This window comes from Vanellus vanellus, assembly GCF_965231255.1.
Source record: "Vanellus vanellus genome assembly, chromosome: 18".
NCBI lineage: Eukaryota > Metazoa > Chordata > Aves > Charadriiformes > Charadriidae > Vanellus > Vanellus vanellus.
Window position 1 is genome coordinate 1762751 of NC_138923.1, and position 22179 is coordinate 1784929.

Consider the following 22179-nt stretch of genomic DNA (forward strand, 5'->3'; position numbering starts at 1 on the left):
GGGGACTGGTTTGTCTGTCCGAGTAACTTGACCCGTCCCTGCCCCAGGGCTGGGCTGCTGCGAGTGCTCAGTGCCGGCAAGAGTTTTGCGGGGACACGTCCCCCTCTCCAGCTAAGCCCCATCCCGTGCGCCCATGCTGACGCGCAGGGCAGGCGCTTACGCAGCTGCCGGCAGAACAGCAGCTCTCCGCGCCGCCCTGGCTCTGCCCACCTCCCCGTGCCGCCCCGGGGAAAACGCCTGCCGCTTGCAGGATTTGGATGGTGCACCCTGGGCGTTGGGTTAAAAAGATGGGAAAAGAGGAAAGATGGTCCCGCTCCTTTCCACAGCCTCCTTGCGCGGCCCAGGGGACCGTGGCAATGTCCACGGCGCGGGCAGGCATCCCGCTCCCTCACGAGGATGGGACATCATCGGGCACCCAAAGCGGAGCTCAAAGGGCAGGGTGGTGCCCTGGGCGCGTGGGGAGAGACGAAGGCTGTCGTGCCCATCCAGACCCGGCTCCGAGAGGGGACAAGCTTGTCACCCTCTGTGGCACACGTTCCCAGGGAGACGTGGCAGGGTGCAAGCATTCCCAGCACCCTCGGGGCAGCGGGGAGAAGCCACGGGGGATCTGAAGCCCCATAAATCATACTCTGGGCTTCTGACTATCTTGGAGCTGATTGCCGTAAGACACGGCACGTTGGGATGTCGGGGGCAGCAAAGCAGCATGTGAAAAGTCCATGTTTGCAGGATTCTGGCTGGGGATGGGGCTCACAGCCCAGGGATCCTCACCTGCCCATGGCAGGGGGACGGAACTAGATGATCTTTAAGGCCCCTTCCAACCTAAACCATTCCACGACTCTGTGATTTCAGCTGCAAACCAGGAGTGCTCTTCTTTGTCCCAAATCAGAGCGCGCCCACCCAGGGAGGGCAGAGATCCCAGAGAGGCGGCGACGGCGACCTCGGCGTGGAAATTCCCACAGTATCTAGTGAGGAAGCCAACCCTGTCGCACGGGCAACATGGGCCGGTGTGGTGCTCATCGGCCACGCTCGGCTTCTAAAGCAGGAAGACAGAGCATTGTAAAGCAGATTATACTGATTTGCTTTCGCACAGTGCAGCGAGCGGCAGAAACAGGAAACATCACAATGGTCTTCAATGTACCGGAGATGTCTCAATTGTTATACTCAGCAATACGCCTGTTCCTATTAATGTGCCATTCAGTTATTTAGGAGACCAACAGTAAATCCCTGCCAAAAGGGACGGACATCTTTTTGCTCGTTCCACCCGCCTTTGAAGCGGCCCTGCCCAAACCAAGAGGGTGAGCTGCCCGAAAACCAACTGTGCTGGATTCCCGGCGTACGGGGCGGGTGGTTCAGCGCTGCAGAGACAAACATCCCCTTCGGAGAGGCTTCTTAAGCTATTCCAGATGTGATCCAGCCAAGTTATTACGGCAACAAGGAAAGAAGTGGCAGAAAACCGCTCACGAAATCCAACCGCTCTGCCCAAGGTTTGGAGGCACATTCCCGTGCTGAGCTGCCTTCGTGCACGGAGCCGGGACCAGCACGGGGGAAGCCGATTTCTTCAAGGAGGTGAACAAGAATGAGGTTATTCAACAGCCTTTGAGAGCAGCCAGGGGCGGCACACGCGCGCGCTCCACGAGCGGACACTGACCAACAAGCACTGCAACAAGGAACAATTTCTTTTGTCCGTTCCTTAGAAATAAGCAGCGCTGAGAACAAACTCAACCGACCCCCAGCGAAGCTTCAATGGCTTTTCTAAATGGCTCACGCCGCGGTGCCCTGTCTCCCTCGCTGCGTTTCTGCCCCCACCAAATAGGTCAGTGAATTAATCTGGGAGCAGAAACGTTGCTGGAAATGGGAAATAACAACTGAGAGGCAGCCCATGGCATCCGGCACAGCATCGCAGATCCCCAGCACTGAAGCTCACAACAACGTGGGGCACAAGGAGAGACACAGCTCATCCACGGAGCCCACAGCTGGGCCAGAGAATATCATAGGAAGCGGCAAAATTCATCTAGAAAATGATCCCTTTGGAGAAGCAGCCCAGATCTGGATTAATCCTTTTTGGTCAGGGCCACGGGACTGCATAAAGACATCATCTCGCACAGTTACAGATTAATTCCGGAGGAGAGGGGCCCCTCTGGTGGTCTCCAGTCCAAACCCCTGCCCAAAGCACCCAGGTCAGGGTGCTCAGGGCTGTGCCCCGTTGAGTCCTGAACACCTTCAGGGATGGAGGGGTCCCACAACCTCTCCGGGCAACCTAATACTTGACCAGCATCACCACAGGAAAGATTTTCCTTATATCTAATGACAATTTCCCATGGAGGGGTCCTGGTCCAGTGGCACCTACTGCTCAGGCTCGAGGAGGAACCGGGCACCAGCCCCACGCTGACACAGTCGGGCAACTGTACACAAAACAAGCCCGTACCCAAAGAGCGACTGCACCAAAGAAGGAACAAGGTGGGACTGGGCCCAGGGCCAAGAAGTGGCTCCGCCATAGCAAATAGGATGTGGTAGAACACTTCATTCGTTCCTCTTTTGACCCTGAGTAGCTAAAGGCCATCTTTTGTACAGCCTCAGTGTTTCAACTTGAAATAACCGATTTCAAGTCACCCCCTGCCCTTGAAGCCCTCCCTGAGCCCTCAGCTGGACGTGAAAGCCCAGCCAAGGTGAAGAGAGGAAGGGCATGGTCCACAGCCTCCCACCAAGCCAGGGTTTGCTCTGCCTTTGCCAGCGGGGTGCGTGTGGGGGAGGGATGCTGGCGCGGGGGGAAACGTGGGCGGCTGAAGGGAGAAGTAGCAAAGTAAAGGTCAGTAGGGCTTAGCCAGACTCCCTTGGAGACAACCTCTGAACTCTCTCGAGGCACCACGGGGGAAACCTCAAGACTTCGCTTCCCTTTCTCAGCCCCCGCAAGCCCCCGCTGGGGGCAGAGTAACACCGGTAGGGAAAAAGCACAGCACAGCGAGACCCTGGGGAAGGCAACCCCAAATCCCCAAGAGGTGTACCCAAAAAGCCCTGGAAAGTGGTGTAACCTGAGTGTCCCTGAGGTGTCCCAGGAGATGGAGCTCCTGGGGACCGGGTTAATTCAGGGATAGGAGGGGTGATGCTGGCCCTGCACCCCAAGGAAGGATGACCTGGCAGTACCAGTTGGATGGTACTGCTACATACTGGAAGCAATGGGATGGTGGGGTGCTATCCTGCTGCTGGCCAGAAACCTTTATAGCTAGCGGCCCAGAAAATGCCCCAAACGTCTCCAACTGCCGCTGCAGACACTCACCCTCCTGGAGCTTGACACTCTGCAGGTAGAGAGGGTTCCTCAGCACGTTGCAGCGCCCAGGCTCGTCCTCCTTGGTGAAGAGCAGCAGGTCGGAGTAGACAAAGAGGGTCACCTGGAAGCACAAGAGCAGCAAAGAAGCTATAAGGAATTCATCCCTTGGCACTGAGGCAGCGTCCTGGAGAAATCCTCTACCCAGAGGAGACGCACCAGCCATGGCAGGCAGCCCAGACACCCCTTCCCTAAGGGGCTGATTGCTGCTACACCCCGCAGGGTGCTCCCAGCAAGCTTCGGATGAGGCTCCCCTGGCTTGTCAGCCACCTACCAAGGCTTGTGGAGTCCCGTGACAAGAGGGATAAACCTGCCCGACAGTTTAACGCCAGGCAAACACACCCTCCGCTCTCTCATGTCACTTCCCATTTACATAAGTTATAAATCAGAGGAGCGGGAGGAGGGAATAAGTTGCCGACTAATCCCAGCACGCTGCAGAAGTTGCAACCTAAAAGCAAATGTGATCTCTCTGAACACACTCGTGAAGGAGCTTCTCACTGCTCTCAGCCTTTGCGTGCCCCGTTTTGCTGCCTTTGAGAAAATAACAGTTTGGCTTTTACAACAGCAGAACCCACGACGGCAGTTGCACAGAACAAACTTGACACCTTTAAACCGCGCTGACGGGTGGAAAGCAAACACCGAACCGAGTATCTGCCCAGCTCTGTGCTCGAGCACTGACTCATGTGTCCCAGAAGCTGGGAGCTACTCCAGAGCAGTGATAAGTGCTCAAAAGGTAGATTTTGTTCTGCTTCTGGCTCTTGCATGAGGTCCCTGGTTCAATCAGTACAGATTAGTGTGATCTCTAAAAATAAGAAAAATGAGCTTCTCCACTGTACCGGAGATCCTTGACCCAGAAGCCTACTGGGGGTGAGTGGCTGGGTGCAATCATTATACCCGTAGCCAAGGTTTCAGCCTGTCCTGCTCTCCAGCAGAAGTTAGGGGCATGCAGCAACACTCAGAAGATGCCAGGACGCAGCTGCAGTTCGCCAGCGGGCACATCAGATGCCGGACCTTCTGCGTACTGCCAAAACCACGCACTGCTCTCACCACAGGACGCAGCATGTGAGCACGTGGTGGCTTTTAACCGCTTCTTGGGATGCTCCCAGAAACCTCCCACGGCAAAGGCAAAGCTGCTCCGCAACACCAAGCGACAGCAAGGAAGGTTTTGCGGCATTTCAGCAACCCTCTCACAAAAACGGCAAACAACCCAGCATCCCAGGGGCTTACTGGGAGCTGGCACTGCTGCCACCACCAAGTCACCCTCTGAAAGGTGACTTTGCTGTGGACAGGGACTGAGTCACTGTTTATGGGGACACACTGCCAGTACAGTTTGTCTCCGTGCCCAGCGGCTGACGGACACATGTCAGGAGGACAAGCCGGGGAACAGTTTGTCACGTGGCGGCGAGTCTCACGTCAGGGCAGCAGCATCTGGCTTTGAAAGCAAAAAAAAAAAAAAATAATAAAAAAAAAATAAAAAATCAAGCCCTTGCCACAAGATTTCTCCTTGCCGCACAAATTCATTTCTGTGGGATTCTCAATAAGCTACTGGTGTAGCTTTAATTGACAACGAAACCAGGGAGTGTCTGTTTCCCACTGTATTATTTGGAAAATCCCTTCCTCTGCTCTCAACAGGCTGTTGGCCCAGTGCCCACATTCACCCTCTTCGTTACTTCTGGCCTTATTATTAATGCAAGGAATAACGAAGTACAAACTGCACTAATCTTTCTCCCATACCCGTCTTGTTCCAAAAGGTAACTTTTCTGGGATATGTCTGGTGCCATGTCTGGTGCCATCCCAGGTCCCTCAGCCTCAAAGAAGAGATGTTCAGGGATTTTGAGGATAGCAACTCAGCAAAGCGAAGGAGAGAAAAAGCACGACCAGCAAGTGGTCATGCTGGAAACGGAGGAAAGAAAACGAAGACCTAATAAACACAGAAGTTTAAAGGGTAGATAAAAAGATTAGAAGTATCAGCAGGGAAAAAAAAAAAAATCACTTCAAAACCAAGCAGATTTAAATAGGGAATCGTGGAAACAGAAATACACGAAAACTATTTACAGGTAACATTGTGCTTTTATGGGAAGACGGGACTGATCGAATTCGGGATGCAGAGAAGATGAAAGCGCAGCCAATGCGGGTTACGTTAGAGCATCTCTATTAGATGCTGCTTCCAGGAAGACACTTGATTTTGGAGCAGCTCCGCACAAAACGGTTTATAGAGGTCCCTCTGCTCCTCCAAGCTGCTGGGGGAAGAAAACGAGGGTGTCCCTTCCACCCACACAGCCAGAGCCTGCCAAGAGCACCCCAGCGGACCCTGGTAGAGCACTTACCCCACCTCCAGAGCTGAGCACGGGAAACTCGAACCACAGATGACCCTAAGGCAGCAGCCAGCAGGTACGAGAGGGGAGGGCTGGAGTGAGTAATCTGGAGCCCATGGTTGCCATCACACTGCTGACAAGCTGCAGCATGTCTCTAACAGCCCTTTGCAAACAGATCTGGTATCTACCATGAAAAATCACAGGGCTCATAAAAGCAAAAGAGCAAACAAAAAAGGAATGCAGTGCCTGAATTCATCCCGGCAGGACACGGAATCCACCTGGGCTCCTCCTTGGAGAGTCAGAGTATCTTTATGTGTTTCCCAGAACTAACTTCCTAACCCAAAAATCAGAAGTTAAACAACTGGCATGAGAAAAGGACTCCTCTGAAGACAGAGAGAGGCACACCAGTGTTAACACCACAGTGATCAAGGCCACACGGCAGTTGTCACACAGACCTTTTGGGGGGTGTGAATAGATTTTTACAAAGGAAAAAAAAAAAGATGTCCATAGAGGCTGACATGGATGTCTCGGACACTGTTCATCTGGGCGCGCTCTGCACCTCTGCAAACAGCAAAAAGTCCCTTCTGCTGATAGATTTGACTCACTACAGAACACAACTGGGAAAGCATTGTTACAGAACGAAGGGGCATGTTTCCTAAAAGAAAACAAGATAAAACGAAAGGCAGGAGGGGAGGTGGAAAGCAGCGGGTTGGTGTGCTTCGCCAAGATGAGGACAGGAGATCAGCGCCGGGACTGCGTGAGCCCCACTGCAGGAAGGAGGAAGCGATAACCACGCCTGGTAAAGCAAAATATGGTAACAAAAACATTACGAAAAGGTGCCCAGAAATTAAGCCTTGGCAGCCAAATTACCTCCCCATTCACCCTTAAGAACAGTTGACTCTCCTCCTAACCCCGAGCTCTTCTGCTCAGCAGCGCAGAGAGGCACTGCCGCTCGGGGTACGGCCGGGAGGGGTTGGCACACTGCAACCGCAGCGATGCATCAGCGGAGACACTGGCGCGGCGGATCAGCGCAAACCCTGCCCGCTTGATCCAGCGCTCGGCAGGAAAAGCTGAGCCAGTGGATGCTTTCCCAGCCATCGTTCTCTCTCTCTCTCGCAATAGCCTCATAGCTGTGCCCAGCAGAGCAGAGGGAGCCGAGGAAGCAGCGGCAGTCTTTTATGACAGAGCTTTCAGATGCCAAAGAGAACATGGTGATGATCCCCTGCATGGCTGGCCAGAGAACGCTGCCTGCAGCTGGCTAGAGAAATCCTATAATCCTTCGTGGGGAGCTCTTAAGACAGGTATCCACCCCTAGGACTGATCCACACACATATTCTATTTACCAGCACTGGATTCTTCTCCAGAAGAACCGGGTGCAAGTCCAAGGAGAAACCCCAGTGATACCAGTATGAGGGTTGTGTCTGCAAAGTTCAAATGTCCCCATTCATTCAGTTGAGCTAAATCAATTTCTCAATCCTCCTCTATTTTTTCAGATCTTGATTTATCCTCAAAGCCCTCTTGTGACACCATCCAAACTCTCAGTATCCTCTACAAAGCAGACATCACTCATCAGACCAGGAATGACGCAGCTCCCCACGTACAGGGTGATATCACCCAGACACTTCTATTCAGCGCTCCCCTGATCATATGCTTCAAAGTCACAGCTTTTTTGGCCACAGCTTTGCACTGGCAGTTCCTCACTCAGTGTTCACACAGACCGGAGCAATAGGAGAACATGATTAAAAGTTACCACAGCTTCGTACATCAGCATCTCAGCTGAGCCCCGGTCTGAAAAAAGAAGCAGTCTATGCTTCACAGGTGGGATTGGTGCGCGTACACAGGCATGGGACTTTGGAGATCATGGAATCATGGAATTTTCAGAGTTGGAAGGGACCTCTAGAGATCATCTAGTCCAACTCCCCTGCCGAAGCAGGATTGCCCGGAGCACATCACTCAGGACTGCATCCAGGCGGGTCTTGAAAATCTCCAGAAAAGGGGACTCCACCCCCTCCCTGGGCAGCCTGTGCCAGTGCTCTGGCACCCGAACCATAAAGAAGTTTCTCCGTGTATTTGAACGGAACTTCCTGTGTACTAACTTGTGCCCATTGCCCCTCGTCCTGTCACTGGGAACCACTGAAAAGAGCCTGGCTCCATCCTCCTTCAACCCACCCTTTAGATACTTGTCCGCCATAATAAGGTCTCCCCTCAGCCTTCTCTTCTCCAGGCTAAAGAGTCCCAGCGCTCTCAGCCTTTCCTCATAAGGCAGATGCTCCAATCCCTTCATCATCTTAGTTGCCCTTCACTGGACTCGCTCCAGCAGTTCCCTGTCCCTCTTGAACTGGGGAGCCCAAAACTGGACACAGTATTCCAGTTGTATTCCAGATGAGCACAAACCTCCCAGGTCAGGGAAACTTTACCACCTTCAGTGATAAACCAAAGCCTTTGAGGTGTTGCTTTGCTACAGCCCTAACTCTCTAAGCATGACCTGCTCCTTTGCTCCTGGATTTTTTCCTTCTGCATGTATCCATGTTAAATGCATGTTCTCCTAGACTTCTCAAAAGTCTTTTAGACCACAATGCGTTTACCCTCTTTTACCACCTCACATATTTTTATTTTCTGCCCAGGCATTTATTCCGGCAAGGAATTTATACACTCGGGAAGGAGTTTATGCACTCAGCTAGACTTTGATGAAGATACGCCACCACACTTGTCTAAAGGACATCCACGGTGAAGGCTTTCGCCGTCAACCCTGAATCTCACCTTGGCTCACCTGAATCAAATATTCTTCCACCATGAACATCAGGGGAGAGCAGGCACTGAAGCCCTGAAGGGATCATGCACCTCCCCTCAAACACATAAGCATAAGCAGTGGCTGTGCTGATGAGGAAATGGTGTAAAACATGAGGAAGAGAAGGATATTAATAGGCAGTGAAGAAGAAGGGACAGAGTAAGTGGGACTAGTGTGGTGGAAGCAGGAGGTAAGTGCAGGTTACTGGTATTCTCACCCAAATTAAGGTGTCTAAAAAAAAAAAAAAGGCTGAAAACAAGATCTTGAAACACCTGTGCCAGGGAGTAGGGTTTTGGTCAACCCACTGCGTTGGCCAATTTCAGCCACCTACTGAAACAGGGACCTGGCAACCCCTTCCCAGGCCAGGAGTGCCGGGAACTCGCAGTGCAACACTCGGGATGAGAGAGAAAAGCCTCTTGCCCTGCAGAGAAGAGCATAAATCGTGGGCGTGATGGTCCATGTCCTCCAGGCTCCTGGCAGAGCGGGCAGCTTGCAGAGTTCACGGAAGGACCATCCTGACCTGCAGATCCTGCCGGCATGGCAGAAAAGAGAGCTGAGAAGGGGCCGAGCACGACTCACGCTGTGAAGGTACCTCGGGGCTTTGGAAAGTTGCCTCCAGGTCCATTAGAGATGGACCGAAAAGGACAAAGCCCATATTTGTCACCTCGTGCACAATCGCCTGCATCCCGCTGGTTCCTCTGGCGCTCCGCGGGCTGGAGGGATCTCAGAAGACCATAAAAGCGGGAATTGTAACAAAGTCTAGACAGGATGTGATTAAGGCCTGAATAAGGATTGCCCCAGAGGTAAGGTCAGGGAAAGGACAGATGCTGGCAAGCCTCCAGAGAGATAGGTTGACTCCTTCAGGAGATGGGAGAGAGAGTTTGCTCAGTGATGAGGGTGCAGTGCCTGACCTGGAAGCTGCCATGGGGAAAAGATTCTGAGTTTTTTTGAAAAGAAAACGAAACAGGTCTTCCGTCTCCGGCCCTTGGGCTCTCCTCTCTTGAGCCGCTTAGCCAAAGCGGAATAACCCACAGAAAACACTCCTGCAAACCACAGGAGTGGTGGTCCAGTTTGAGAGAGGCTGGGTGGGAAGAGCAGAGGGAAAATGGAAAACCACATGGAGCGAGGAAGAAAGGACCGATCAGGAACAAGACAGCCTCTGCTCGGGCAGCAGAGAAGGCTGGAGAGGGAGTGAGCTCCAGTCCAGCAAAAAAAGAAGTCAGAGCCCTTCTGTACCAGGGGAAACTCCATTGTGTCCAGGCTGGTTTAGGTCTTGCTGGCTTCAGAAGTTTAGTTTCCCTTATCCCACAGCCTGTCAGGACCAAACCCTTGCTCGGCTGGAGAAGGGGAGTCTCCGGCTTTCCAGAGAGACCTGCACTGATTCCTTGAAGCTCTGCAAAGCCTGCCCTGACCCTGTGACACACTGCAGATGTGAGAAGCCCTTTCCCAGGGAGGTGGCTGATGTCCCAGTGTTGCCACCTCCAACCGCCAGCTCCCAGCAATACGGAGCTCAGCACCACGCCAGGGTTCCCACCGAGGGAGAGACTCCTGCCTCCCAAAGCAGATGCTGCCACATGCTTGTTCCCATTCACTGCTGCTATTTTTTTCCACTAAGCTTAGTCACAACCCTCTTGCCTCCCCCTCTGCCAGCCTTACCCAGACATCACGGCCTCAAGGCACCATCGTTCTCAAACAGTGTCTCACCTTCCCGCAGCATCCTGCCCTTTCCTGGCAGCAGCTCCAACTGGGAAATCCTCTTCCAGCCTCATGCGCATCCTTAGGGCATTATAAGCAAACAGAGTCCTTTCCCTGAGATGTCCCCCTGATCAGCTGGGTCTCTGACATGGCTAACGTGGCCGTTTGGAGACGGAGCAGCACACCTCCTCCAAACACGAGGCTCTCCATCATCTAAATATCAAGACCCCCATGCACACACATGTTCCACCCAGGCTGCAAACGGCATTAGTTATTCGTAATTATTCCACATTTGGCTGCTACTACAGACCTGAAAACAAGCAACTCCAAACCACCCAGGAGAAGCATCCTGACTTCAGGCTGGCCACCACGCTTCCAAGCCATCACACCACAGCTGTGCTACACAGCCACGTGTCTACTTGATTTTCATTCACGCAGGTGCCCAGAAGAGCCTGAGCCGCAAAGAACAGCAGCACAGACAGGGGAAGAGTTTATTTATGAATCAGTGCCAAGTTTCCTAACCGATCATGCAATTTTTCATGTACTTTGGCAGGAAAAAAAAAAATAAAAATAGCGATTCAAGTCAAAGCAAGGGATCAATTACACATTGAAAACCAGAAAGAGGGAGGAGTCACTTAACATAACATCTCGTACTGTTTTGCGCAGACCAGCGATATGACATGTCTCTGGGATTCTGCTGGCGGCCACCCGGAAGGTGTTACCCAGAAACTAAGATTAGTGAAGTAAAAACTCCTCTGTGGCTCTGTGAAGATGACACATTGTTCACTCCAACTAAATTTAAAAGAAAATTATTCTGTACGGTGGTGAGATTCTCTGAAAATGCCCCGAAAGAAATGGCAGTTTCCTCCAGCGCTAGTGAGCAATCCATGAGTGGGCTCTCCCAGCTGCCGCTTCCTCCGTCCCAAATTCCAGAGCTTTGCAGACTTTACCGTGGGATGCAAGTGAAGCCAGCAGCAAATGTAACCGACACGTCCACACTCGGCCAGTTTGGATGTTGAAAGTTGTCACATACACAGGTTCAGCATGTAGCCAAAGCTTAGCTGTTTCCCCAGATTTTTTTAAACAGCCCCCTGATAACATTGCAGAGAAGAAGCTGAAGTTAGAAAAAAGAGAGGAATTTGGACGAGGCATGTGACCTGTTTCAGGAACTGAATTTCTGAAAACCCCGGTAACAAGTTCTCTGTCTAGTCCTCTAACCCGGCACAAAATATTCTTAAACTCCCTCTTTCCGAGTCTGCCGGTGGCCTCAACTGCCGGGCTGGGACCGGCGTGCATTTGCCATGCACAGTTTCTTCTTTGTGAGCATGAAGGAAGACAAGAGAAAAAGTTGATTTCCAGCAGAGAAGAGTTTTGGTATTCGGTTTATCCCATGATAAGCTGATGACAAGTTTTTTTTCCAAATATCGTATGTTAATGTAAGTACTGCACATTGAAACATTTCCCTCCTCAATCTACTACGTAAAGACTGCAGAAGAGCATGTTTAGAAAGCTCAGAGATCATGGAAAGGGTCTTACCTGTATAGTCCTGCTTCTGCTCTCGTGAAGAAGCAGCTCCTCTGACAGAAGCAGAGTCCGGGCTGGGTTGCAAAGATCTAGAGGCTACGTTAGAAAAGGGGAAAAAAAAAAAAAAAAAATAAAGAAAAAAAAAGAAACAGTCAAACCTTCCACTGGAAGTGTGGTTTGCCAGAAAAACTTTCCACCCACCAAACCCACTTTGTCTTTGCTTGAAGCTGTAACTCATCGAGGGAGAAGCCACCTCACGCTGCGGTCAAGAGGGCAGAAAGCCTGCAGTCCGGCTACACGGCGAAGTCTCACACTTAACACCTACATCAGACCCATCTATAAAAAGACAAATCAGCCGCCCGCCTCTTTGTACGTTAACTGTTGCGCAGAGCTCATGGGCGCTTTTTAGCAGGAAACACAACCACAACGGTGGCACGTTAAGTTCTCACGTCCCTCAGACAAGAATATTTGCTACATGATTTTATGGATTACTCTCGCAGCAAGTTAAAGCAGCTTTGAGAAGGCCGCCCTTTCTCAGGCCACGCTGCGCGCTCAGCGCCTTCTCTGTTTAACGCTGGAGAAGAACGGGACAGGTTCAGTTGTCCCGACTGCAGGACAAATCCTGCCAAACCAGCCCAGGAGGATCCCCCCGGGCAGCACGGCCAGCAGGCGCGCGGGGGCAGCGGGAGACAGCGCGAAGCATAAAAACCAGTTCCTGAAGTGGCAGAAACACCCCAGACTCAATCCAAGACACAAGTTTGGGGAGTAAAGAGGCAGAAGTGCCTGTTGGGTTCCTACCAAAAGGCAACCTGTGTCCATAACCAGTCCATAACCAGTGCTAACGTGTTACGGCGCCAACGTGAGCGGCCACCCGGGTGCCATCGGGGAGGACGGAGGTGAGCATAAGCCTGTCCCCCAGCACCGGCCCAGCACCGCATTTGCCCCCAGGCAGTCCGCTGGCTCAGGCCAGAGTGACGGACAACACGGATCGTGGGTTTGAGCCCAAAGGAAGTCTGAGCTGACATGACAGTGTCATTGCTGCTAGCAGGGGAGGGGGGATGGTTCCCCACAGCCTCAGAGATGAAAGTATTCATCAGTAATGTACTTAAATGTACAGGATCAGATGAGGTTTTCCGGGGTTCTGGCCATATGAAGGACAAAATGGAAAACAGAGGTAGTTAGAGCTACTACCTCCATTTCAGGGCTAAATTTTAAGAAAATCATTTATGGAACTGGGGAGCAAGAATATCCTCTGTCGAGCCGTTACTGCTTTGGATCCTTGTCCATGATTTTACTGCTGGCCACCAGCTAAACTAAAAAATCCTTTGTTTGCACACTGTAATTAACAGCACAAAGAACCAACAGGAAGAACCCATATTGATCTTTGATTATGTGAAGTTGCTTGCTGAAGCCCAGAAGCTGGGATACCTTCTCCCGACTCGAGCAAACACCCAAGGACCAGATTTGAAAGCTCAAAAGGGAAAAGAAACTCCAACAGAGTACATCCAGGGGATCCATGCATTCATGGTATATACTGCGGGGAAATATATCCACCTTGCGTGACAGCCTGGACCCAACCTACAGCGGCAAGCTCTGACGCAGCCTCCTGCGCCGGGCACTGACCGCTTTAGATCCACAACACCTCGCTTCCAGCCGCACTTACCTGCACAAAGACGGGGAACACCAGCACTTTGGGAGCCAGCGTCACGTAGGTGCCGTAGCTGGAGTGCGGGATGTGTGGCCTCACTATGGTACAGTTCTGGTAGTTCCCGTAGCTCTTCATCGTCTGCACAGTCTTCATCAGCCTGGATTTTCTCCCAGAGCCCATGTGCGATTTCCCTTTACACGCATTTCCTGGACCGAGAGAGGAAGCAGAAAGAAGCACAGAATCAGAAGAGAGCTCCCGCAGAGCCGCCACACGCTGCGGGCTCGGCTCCTGCTCTTGCAGGCTGGAGGAGGGCACGTAAAGCCTGAGAGGAATAGCTGGAGCCAAAAGCTGCAGGGACATTCGTCACTCTGCTATCAAAATTTCCCAAGGATTCATGAAATAACAGCACTGACTTCATTTTTCCTAATGCAAAATGAGATGTCCCTTGACATTTCTGCTCAATCAAGAGCTGCTCGCTTGCTGGACCAAAGGACTGAGACAGATCGCACCAGCGGCACAAACACATCTATGTACGTACAAACGATGACCCAAGGAAGTCACAGCAAGCTCAGCTGCAGGCCAGCACGTCTTGCCTCTGCTCGGGCGCACGCTGCCTTCTGCGCAATTTGTGAATACAGTACTTTGGAGGAAGAGATGTGGTACCATTATATGCACCTCCCTATGCAGTACTGAAAGCATGAAATAAGAAATACACAACAACCCCAAACATGACTTTACACGGGCATTCTTGACTCACAGGAGCACCAAGGAGGTTCCCACCATTGAGGAATACCAGCCCGCACCACTGAACCCTTTCCTTTCCAGGGAAAGGAAAACCATCTGTGACTAACTCAGGGTGGGAGCAAAAAAAAAAAAACCACTGGGAATTTAAACCTTGGCACTTTTTTTATCCACACAAGTCCTGCCTGCTCTGGATTCTGGGCATGGGAGTTAGCAAAGTGCAGGAATTTCATGTCATGGGGCGCTGGGTGATGGGCTAATCACAGTTTTTAGAAGATACTAAGATTGGAGGTGTCAGAGAAAGGGACAGAAGCGATAAACACATTCATGCACATGGGATCAATCCTTGCCTTTCCAAATTGCTCCCAGGGATGTGATGGTTACTCAGACACGGGGGTGTATTTATAAAGCATTATCTCATCCTTTATACATCATTCACTGTTTTTCAGCATTACATTTCGGCGCTGGGAAAAAGTCCTTGCAGCCTGACTGTTTTTTCGCTCTGTCCCTCTTCATCGCAGCGAGCCGTTATCCTCTTTCACAGGAGGGATCGCGCAGCAGCTTTCCTTTGCAGCCTCCCACCTCTGCTGCTCGAGCAGAGCTATGACTTTTCCCAAAAAAGCCAACACCAGCTCCTGCAGCCCCTCCACACCTGCCAGTCTGCATCAGTAGGGGCCAGGAGACATTAGGTGGCATGTCAAACCAGGGACGGAATCTCTAATGGAATTGATAATCCTGTGATTAAAAGTATTATTGATAATTACCAACAATTACCATTGTTCCCTGCTACTGCTGTGTGGGTGGAGTCCTTCCTTCCCCTATTGCTGGGCAATTGCTGCTATATGGGATTTCTCAGCCTCTTCCTCCCATCCAGCAAGCTCCCACCGGCATTTTGTCTCGCGAGCACAGGCACGGGACGTGGGGTGCTCCGAGGATGCTCTGCCCGGATAGAAACTATCATTTTCTCAGCAGCGATGCAACGAGGCGAGAACACCACAGACTGCAGGGACCCGGTTGCCCGTAGGCACAACTGGCTGTGAGCAGCTCGGTGGTTTGGTGGGTGATCTGTTGGAGGCAGCAGTGCTAAGGATGGCTTTAGGCATCCTCCTCCCCAGAGCCATCATGCGGAGCTGGGATGAGACCAACACACAGGACCAGGACCAGAAAGGAGCTGCTGCCCTCTGGGCTGCTCCGCTCTCAGGTGTGCTGGGACCGCACGGCCGCCGAGCGGGGAGCAGCTGTGAAATATTTCCCATTAGTGACACTAATCCATTAGGCACAAGGGCCTCGGTGTTCTCTGGTGACATACAGTTTTGGCCACCCAATGTCCCCAGGCCCACGGTGCACATCTCTCCCGCCATATGCAAACTCCCGCCCCAGCAGCAGCAGCACCTACCGGGCTGGGGACAGAAGGTGGGACAGGTTCACGTTTCCCAGGAGCCCTTAACCCCAGACCACATCCCGCTGGGCACCAGCAACCTGCGCTCTGTCCTAAAACTTGCAGGCAACGACTCCAACAGGCGCTGAATGTCTCTAACCAAAAGTTCATGCCTTCTTCAAAAGAAGCCCCACTGAAGAAGTGAAGTATTTTCTCCCTTCCCCCTGAAGCCCATGAACTAAACGAGCTGGGGTCCAGCAGGCGGACCTCCCCGCTTGGATTTTAACATATCCAGGTGAGAAACAGGAGCGTTAGCGCCGTCTCAGGAACACGTATGAGCAAACCCTGCTGCAGCCCCCCGCTAGAGGGGTGTCCCAGCGGAGACCCCGCAGCGTCCCTCCCTCCAGCCCCCGGCGTTCTGCTCCCACCGCTGCAGCTCTCTGCACAGTGGCTTCTGCCTTTGCACTGTAACGGATACCCGTAACCTTCCCAAGCAGAAATGAGCCAAAACACTTCTGAACATGGCTCAGAGCAGATAAGGTCTCGTCCAAAGCAAATATACAAACCTACCCAACATTACATATTCCATTAAGTATTAGGAAATGGCACATTTACTTTCAGATAAAGGCCAGCGGAGCCAGACCGTGCTCTGCCGGCAATCCAGACCTGCTGTTTACCGCTTGCTGTAACAGCCTGCCTTTGCAGGGGGGGGGCCCTCGTGACCTAAAAGGCTGTTTCTACCTCTAAATGCAATAACCCTGACATTTTCCCTTTTCCCTTTTTCACGGTTGCGCTGCCAGATAAAATCAAAACACAAGAGACGCTCAACGCAGGTCAGATAAAATCTGTCTGGGCCGTTCAGGATCTGCTTTCCCTCTTATCCCTAAATCACCTCATTTTATCAGAGGAATTGATCAGCTGCACAAGTCCTGTTTTCCGCACGCTGGCACAGAAAGGCACCCAGCCTGCCCGAAGCACGAGCTCCTGTCACTGTGGGACCGGTGGGCAGCTCCGCACCACCACGTTTAATCACCGCTCCGGTTAACTACTGCACTCTCCCCTCTGAGGACTTAAGATAAACTGAAAACAATCGCTAAAAATCGCTATGGGAAGCAGCCCAATCCTTCCAAATTCCACCCTGCTGTAAGAACAAGTCCCCGTGGTCCAGCTCATCTCTTCACAGGATCCGCAAACGGCAGGAAAGAGTTGCAGTTATCCGCGGAACAAAACATCCCCCGCAGTTGAGCTGCGGGAAAGTCTTCCGGCTGCAGAGCTGGGAGCATCCCCGGCACAGGGGCCTCACACCCGCGCTGCTCCCCCTCCTGCATCCCCACCACCGCTTTGCCAGCCCCACACTTGGCCTTCTACGGACACTGTCCCATCTTTACAGGCAGCACAAACACTTTCTAGCTGGAAATTGTGCCGATAGCTGTGCCCGCGCTGGGGAGGGACTGCTGCGGTAATGACAGTCCTGCAAGATCGTGCCTGGGGGGTCAGCTCCTCTACAGACACACAGCTCATCCTAAGGGCATCCTAACAGAGCAGGGTGCGAGTGTGGCCTCCCAAAGCTCCCGAATCAATGAACTGGCAAGAGGTGGCTCTGCGTGGAGCTGGGCGTGCAGAAAATTGCAACTGCAAGTTCCACAAACAGCGCGCAGGGAACACTCGAGGGAGTATCTCCAGGACTCATCATCGTTCGTGGGTTGTTTCTGTCCCCCAGTTTCCCACCTGAAATGACAGTCGCCTGTTGACATCTAGTTCAGGGAGACCTTGCGTCAGTCTCTGCTCCCCCTCTCGCAGCCCAGGATTCGTGCAGTGCTGCACACCTCACCCCGCTCTTCCTGCAAGCCCATCCCTGCCCGGTTCTCCAGGAACACCAAGCATACCCCTTGCAGAAAGTGATTTTATACTTCAAAGGGGTTTTGAGCAGAGCTGGTCCAGAGACTGCCAGAGACCTCGTAGCAGCCCAGGAAATGAGTATTCCCCAAACCTGGCACTTCCTCCTGCACTCATGTCTGTACAAATCTGAGCCATGGCCATCCTCACTCACAGCATCCCAGACTGGTGAGGGTTGGAAGGGCCCTCTGGAGCTCCCCCAGTCCCACCCGCCGCCAGAGCAGTGGCACCTCCAGCAGCAGCACAGGACACGTCCAGGCGGGTTTGGGATGGCTCCAGAGTGGGAGACTCCTCCCCCCCCCTCTCTGGGCAGCTGTGCCAGTGCTCTGCCGCCCGCACAGGAGAGAAGGTCCTCCTCAGGTTGAGATGGAACTTCCTGTGGTCAAGTTTGCGCCCATTACTCCCTTAGTAATAAAACGAAACTCCAAGCAGGGGCCACAGTATTAGCACCCCCAGCAAGGCATCACGCATGAGAAGCTAAACATGTCACAGAGAGGCCCAAAACACATCTGGGGAACTGCCACAACACCACTGTTCAGCACTTTCACACTTTATGCTTTTATCATGCTCCTGATGGAAAGTCCCTGCCACCAGCCTCCCTTCTTCAGCCACTCTGAGCTCCTACAGAGACCTTCTCACCACGAGGCTCATCCAGTGACAGCAGTTGTGCTCTCCTCTGGGCTTGGGGGTAGGGGTCTTGCTTTTATGTTTGATGCAGAGAGCAGCAAGATTATACCACCCAAAAGCCCCAGGCTTCCGCCACTGTCTTCAAAACACGAGGGACTCGCTCGCAGCACGGCAGGGCTAAGGGCAGGGATTCGTAGTACTAGAAAGACCGTGTTTAGCTCTGCCAGGTGCTCTGAGCAGCGTTTTCAGCACATCGGCAACTTACCCACAGTAGCGTTGTTCTCCTGATAGACAGGTCTCAGCAGCTGTAAGACACAACCCAGAAAGGACACGGTCACTGAAGGAGGTTTGAGAGAGACTTTACAACAACCAACTGCAAATTTTAGCGTGCCAGACCCAGCAAAGCCAAAGCACTCCAGAGTGGTGAAAAATCATTTTTGCCCTGTTGCCAGCAGAAAATAAGAGCAATGACTTGCACTGTGGTCTGCGCAGTAGAAAGACTTCCCATATCCTCACCCCTTGAGCGAGCCCCGGCAAGAGGCAGCAGGTCGTTCACCCCAGCTCTACCGTTCTAGTGGTAAGTGTTTTAGGAAAACGGTGAAAGCTCCACCAAGGGACACAGGTCTGGCTTGTAAAAATGGCACACGCTCTCGCAAACATTTAGAGATGATGCTCGATAAGACTGAAGCACGGCCCAAGAGAGGATCCAGCAAGCACAGCCACCAGCCACAGGCAGCACCTTGAGCGCGGGGTTGGAAAGCAGCCCTACCTGGCTCCCTGGGTTCAAAGGCGCTAAGATGATGTAGTTCTGGTCCGCAGCAGAGGGGACCCGGGACAGGGGTGGCATGGTGCTGGGGCTCCGCTTGCCGATCTCCGTGTACCTCTCCCAGCTGTTCAGCACCAGCCCGTCGCTCCCATCATACAGTACGTGGCAGCTCCGGCGCTGCTCGGGCCGCGGAGGCATGGTGCTGTTCTTTTCCCGCTTGTTGGGTGGTGACTGGAGGTCGTAGGCAGACTTGCAGGATGATCTGCGGATCATGCCTTCGTGTCCTGACTTGACCTGCGGGACGAGCCTCCAGACCAGCAGTATGATCTCAGTGGGACAGTTCCTGAAAGAGACGGCGTGGGGCAACTCAGAGACGGAGCGGTAGGGAGTGAGGCACCCCGCAGCATGCAGACAGCCATAAACCCTGCGGTCCTTCCTCCCCCTAATGCCCCTGCCCTGCCCTCCCCAGCCCCTGCATCCTTTCTTCTTCTACTCCAAAGAATCCTGTCCCAGTCTTCTGCATCCCTCAAAGCCTTCCCCTTCCTGTAGCCGCTCAAAGCTCCCGCTGCCCTGGGCTCCCTCAAACCATCTCTCCCAGCGCCCTGCACCGATGCTTTGGGTGAATACTCACCGGATTTCGTGTGCCAGCTCTACACATTTCCAGTGCTCCACCGGCTGCTCGTTCAGCTGCAGCACGGTGTCAAGCTGCTGCAGACCTGCCTTTTCTGCCGGGCCACCTACGGAGAGAAGAGACAAATGCCAGTCACCTGCCAGACAGAGCTGGGAGTATGAGGAGGAGGAGAAGCCCTGGGGCTAGGAGACACCCAAATAGCTTCACAGTTTGCATCGCTCACTCCTCCAAACCCAGTCTGTTTCCTCTAACACCCACACCTGAAAACAAAGCGGGGCCAGCCAGCCCGGAGCTTCACCTTCCAACAGGCACGCACGCACACAGCGCCTGGAACAAAGTCATAAATGTTCTCGGAGCTATCACACGAACTTCCCGTGTTTCCTGGTGTGCAGTGGGGAGCACCCGGCTACAACAGAGACGCCAAGTCCATCCTGCAGATCCACACCAAGAGGATATACTCAGGCAACTGAGGGCTCCTGTGATCCTGCTTCCCTCTGCGCCCCTGTCTGACACCTTCCCCCGGATGCTTTCCGTAGGTCTCCCAACCAGCCGCACAGCTCTCAGGTTGGAGAGGGAAGGGAACAAAATCTCTAAAAATTACTGCACCACACTGCCAAAATAGTGACACAGCACTAACCTGGTGGCCTCAGACCTCCTTAAAGGCAACAGAAAATTCATTAAATGAAGTTTCTCGGAGGTAACCAGAGCCCCGCAAGGCATGGGAGCTTCTGAATCACAACATGCTCTGGGAAGCAAAACAGGAGCAGAGCCATGCATTCAAATCAAGAGGGATACAAATGATCTGATCTCTTACCGGAGTCCACTGCCTGCACACGGACTGGGGAGTCGCAGCAGATTGTGAAGCCAAACCCATCGCTTCCTCGAGGGATTGTAATCTGAAGAGAGACACCGGAGTCGCCTGTTATGTGGGAAAGCAGCTACTACATATGATGAGCGAGCATCCCCCCTTTCACCCACACACTGCCCCACAGCCTTTGGACGTGCGGGCACACCGCATTTCTGGCAGCAGTCGCAGAGCCCAAAGGAACCGTCACGGTGAACGCCGTCACTCTATGAACCCCACGGACAATGGGTCTCTCCCTTGCTGCAGCCAAAGTGGGGTGGAAAAGGTGCTGAAAAGCAATGCAAAAATCGAGCGGAGGATCAACAGAGAGGAATGTCACAATACGAGTGTTTATTGAGCATACACAAGTCTCCACTCATGACTCTTGCAAGTGCAAGGAAAGGTCTGATAAGCCATTAGGGAGGAAAACCCGGCAGTCTGGCTCTGACACCGATTCCTAACACGGCTTCTCTAAGCAAGTCACTTAAATGCTTCATTTCCAGTTGGTAATACAGAAATAGCAGCACTCCTCTGCTCCGGAGGAAGCCGCGAGGACCAGCACGCTCCTGCCTGCCAGGCATCTGCGCTGGAGCGGGCTCTGCGTGCATCACCCCATTAGCTGGGGTGAGTATGTTTTCTCTCGCTGAGTTTGGAGAGGATGGATGCTGTATTGATTTAGGCTCGTTTCTCCTCCTGATTCAAGAAGCATTGAGCTTATTAATAAAATGATATTTATTTTTTGATGTTGGCTTCCAGCAGCAGCCCAGCATGACAGTTCCTGTAAATACCTGATTACCCCCTAAGACGTTTGTCAAGATCCTTGTTTTACTGACAGAGAAAAGGAAAGAAAAAATCCAACATCTGACCTGTATTATTTTGAGAACAAACAGTCAGAGAGAAGACGAAGAATTCAGCAGAAGCTGCCAAGGAGGGGAACTGGTTCCTCGCTCCTTTACCACGGGAGGGCAAACACAGTGAGCTTTCATTTCTCTGCACCTTGTCCCCGCTTGATTGCTCAGCATAAAATCAGGCTTCAAAAGAGAAACTGTCTTTCCTTGGCAGGATCAAAAAGTAGGTCCCATCCCACTACGCTGAGTATTTTCCTCTCTGGAGTTTGTTGGATCTTCAAACAGTGGAGGAGGCTACTGGTGGCTCTGCACCTTCAAACCAACCTCACATCTCAAATACAAAGCGTAGGGGAGCTGAGTTCTGCAGAAGTGTTACCATTGGCATCTCGGGAACCAGCCCAGCATCTCTCCTGCCATGGAGACTCCACAGTCACTCCCCAGCCCAAAGTCTCCACCGTGCCGAGAAGTCTCCCACTCCTCCCTGAGCTGGCTCTCTCGTCCACCGCCAGCGGAGACACCTTCCCTGAGCCATTAAACAGCAGCTTCTCCCTGCTGATGGTTCACTTTCCCCCGCTCCCACCGCCATGGCCATCACAGGGAGCCGAACATCCATTTTTGCCGCCGAGTACAGAACTCAGAAATACGAACGTCTGACATAAGCTGGAAGGCAGGTGGCAAGGTGGTGAGAGTCTCCAGCACTGCGGAGGCTCACTGTACCCATAACTTAGTCAAAAAACGCAGAAGAAATTGTCAAAATTACGGTCTAAGACACAAATCGCAGTCAGTTGTCATTAATACAAAGCAGAGAAGCCTCCCTGCGTGAGATGGTCGCTATAGCCCTGATAAGAAGTGGGCATTTTCAGTTAAGCTGGTTCTTTGCGTGATTCCCAGGATCTACCGTGCCCCACCACAGCTTTAGCGCAACAGGACGGATCAGCACAGGAGCGCAGAGAAAAGCTGAGCATGAGCCGGGAGCCCCAATCCAGACCACGGAGGGGAAATCGTGTTCGAAAGTGCAGGAGACCGGGACCTGCACAAGCAAAACCAGCACCCGCCGTCGCACACCGAGCGGGTCCAAGAGAACCCGCACCAGCTTTCACAGAGCACAGCGATCTGCTTCTCATGAAGCAGCTTCAAGCAACACTCGATTCCCAAA

General features: G+C 52.6%; 1 protein-coding gene across 1 annotated transcript in view; it reads right to left on the reverse strand.

Annotated features, from left to right (window-relative positions):
* Nucleotides 1-22179, reverse strand: part of RGS3 (regulator of G protein signaling 3) — a gene marked incomplete at its 5' end in the record, with an annotated part of 87010 nt that overhangs the window by 42030 nt on the left and 22801 nt on the right. The window contains 7 exons of the mRNA XM_082492825.1: nucleotides 3275-3386; nucleotides 11657-11740; nucleotides 13308-13498; nucleotides 18200-18239; nucleotides 18704-19043; nucleotides 19332-19437; nucleotides 20146-20251. Of these exons, the coding sequence (XP_082348951.1) occupies nucleotides 3275-3386; nucleotides 11657-11740; nucleotides 13308-13498; nucleotides 18200-18239; nucleotides 18704-19043; nucleotides 19332-19437; nucleotides 20146-20251 (979 nt within the window). The remainder of the gene's footprint in view (nucleotides 1-3274; nucleotides 3387-11656; nucleotides 11741-13307; nucleotides 13499-18199; nucleotides 18240-18703; nucleotides 19044-19331; nucleotides 19438-20145; nucleotides 20252-22179) is intronic.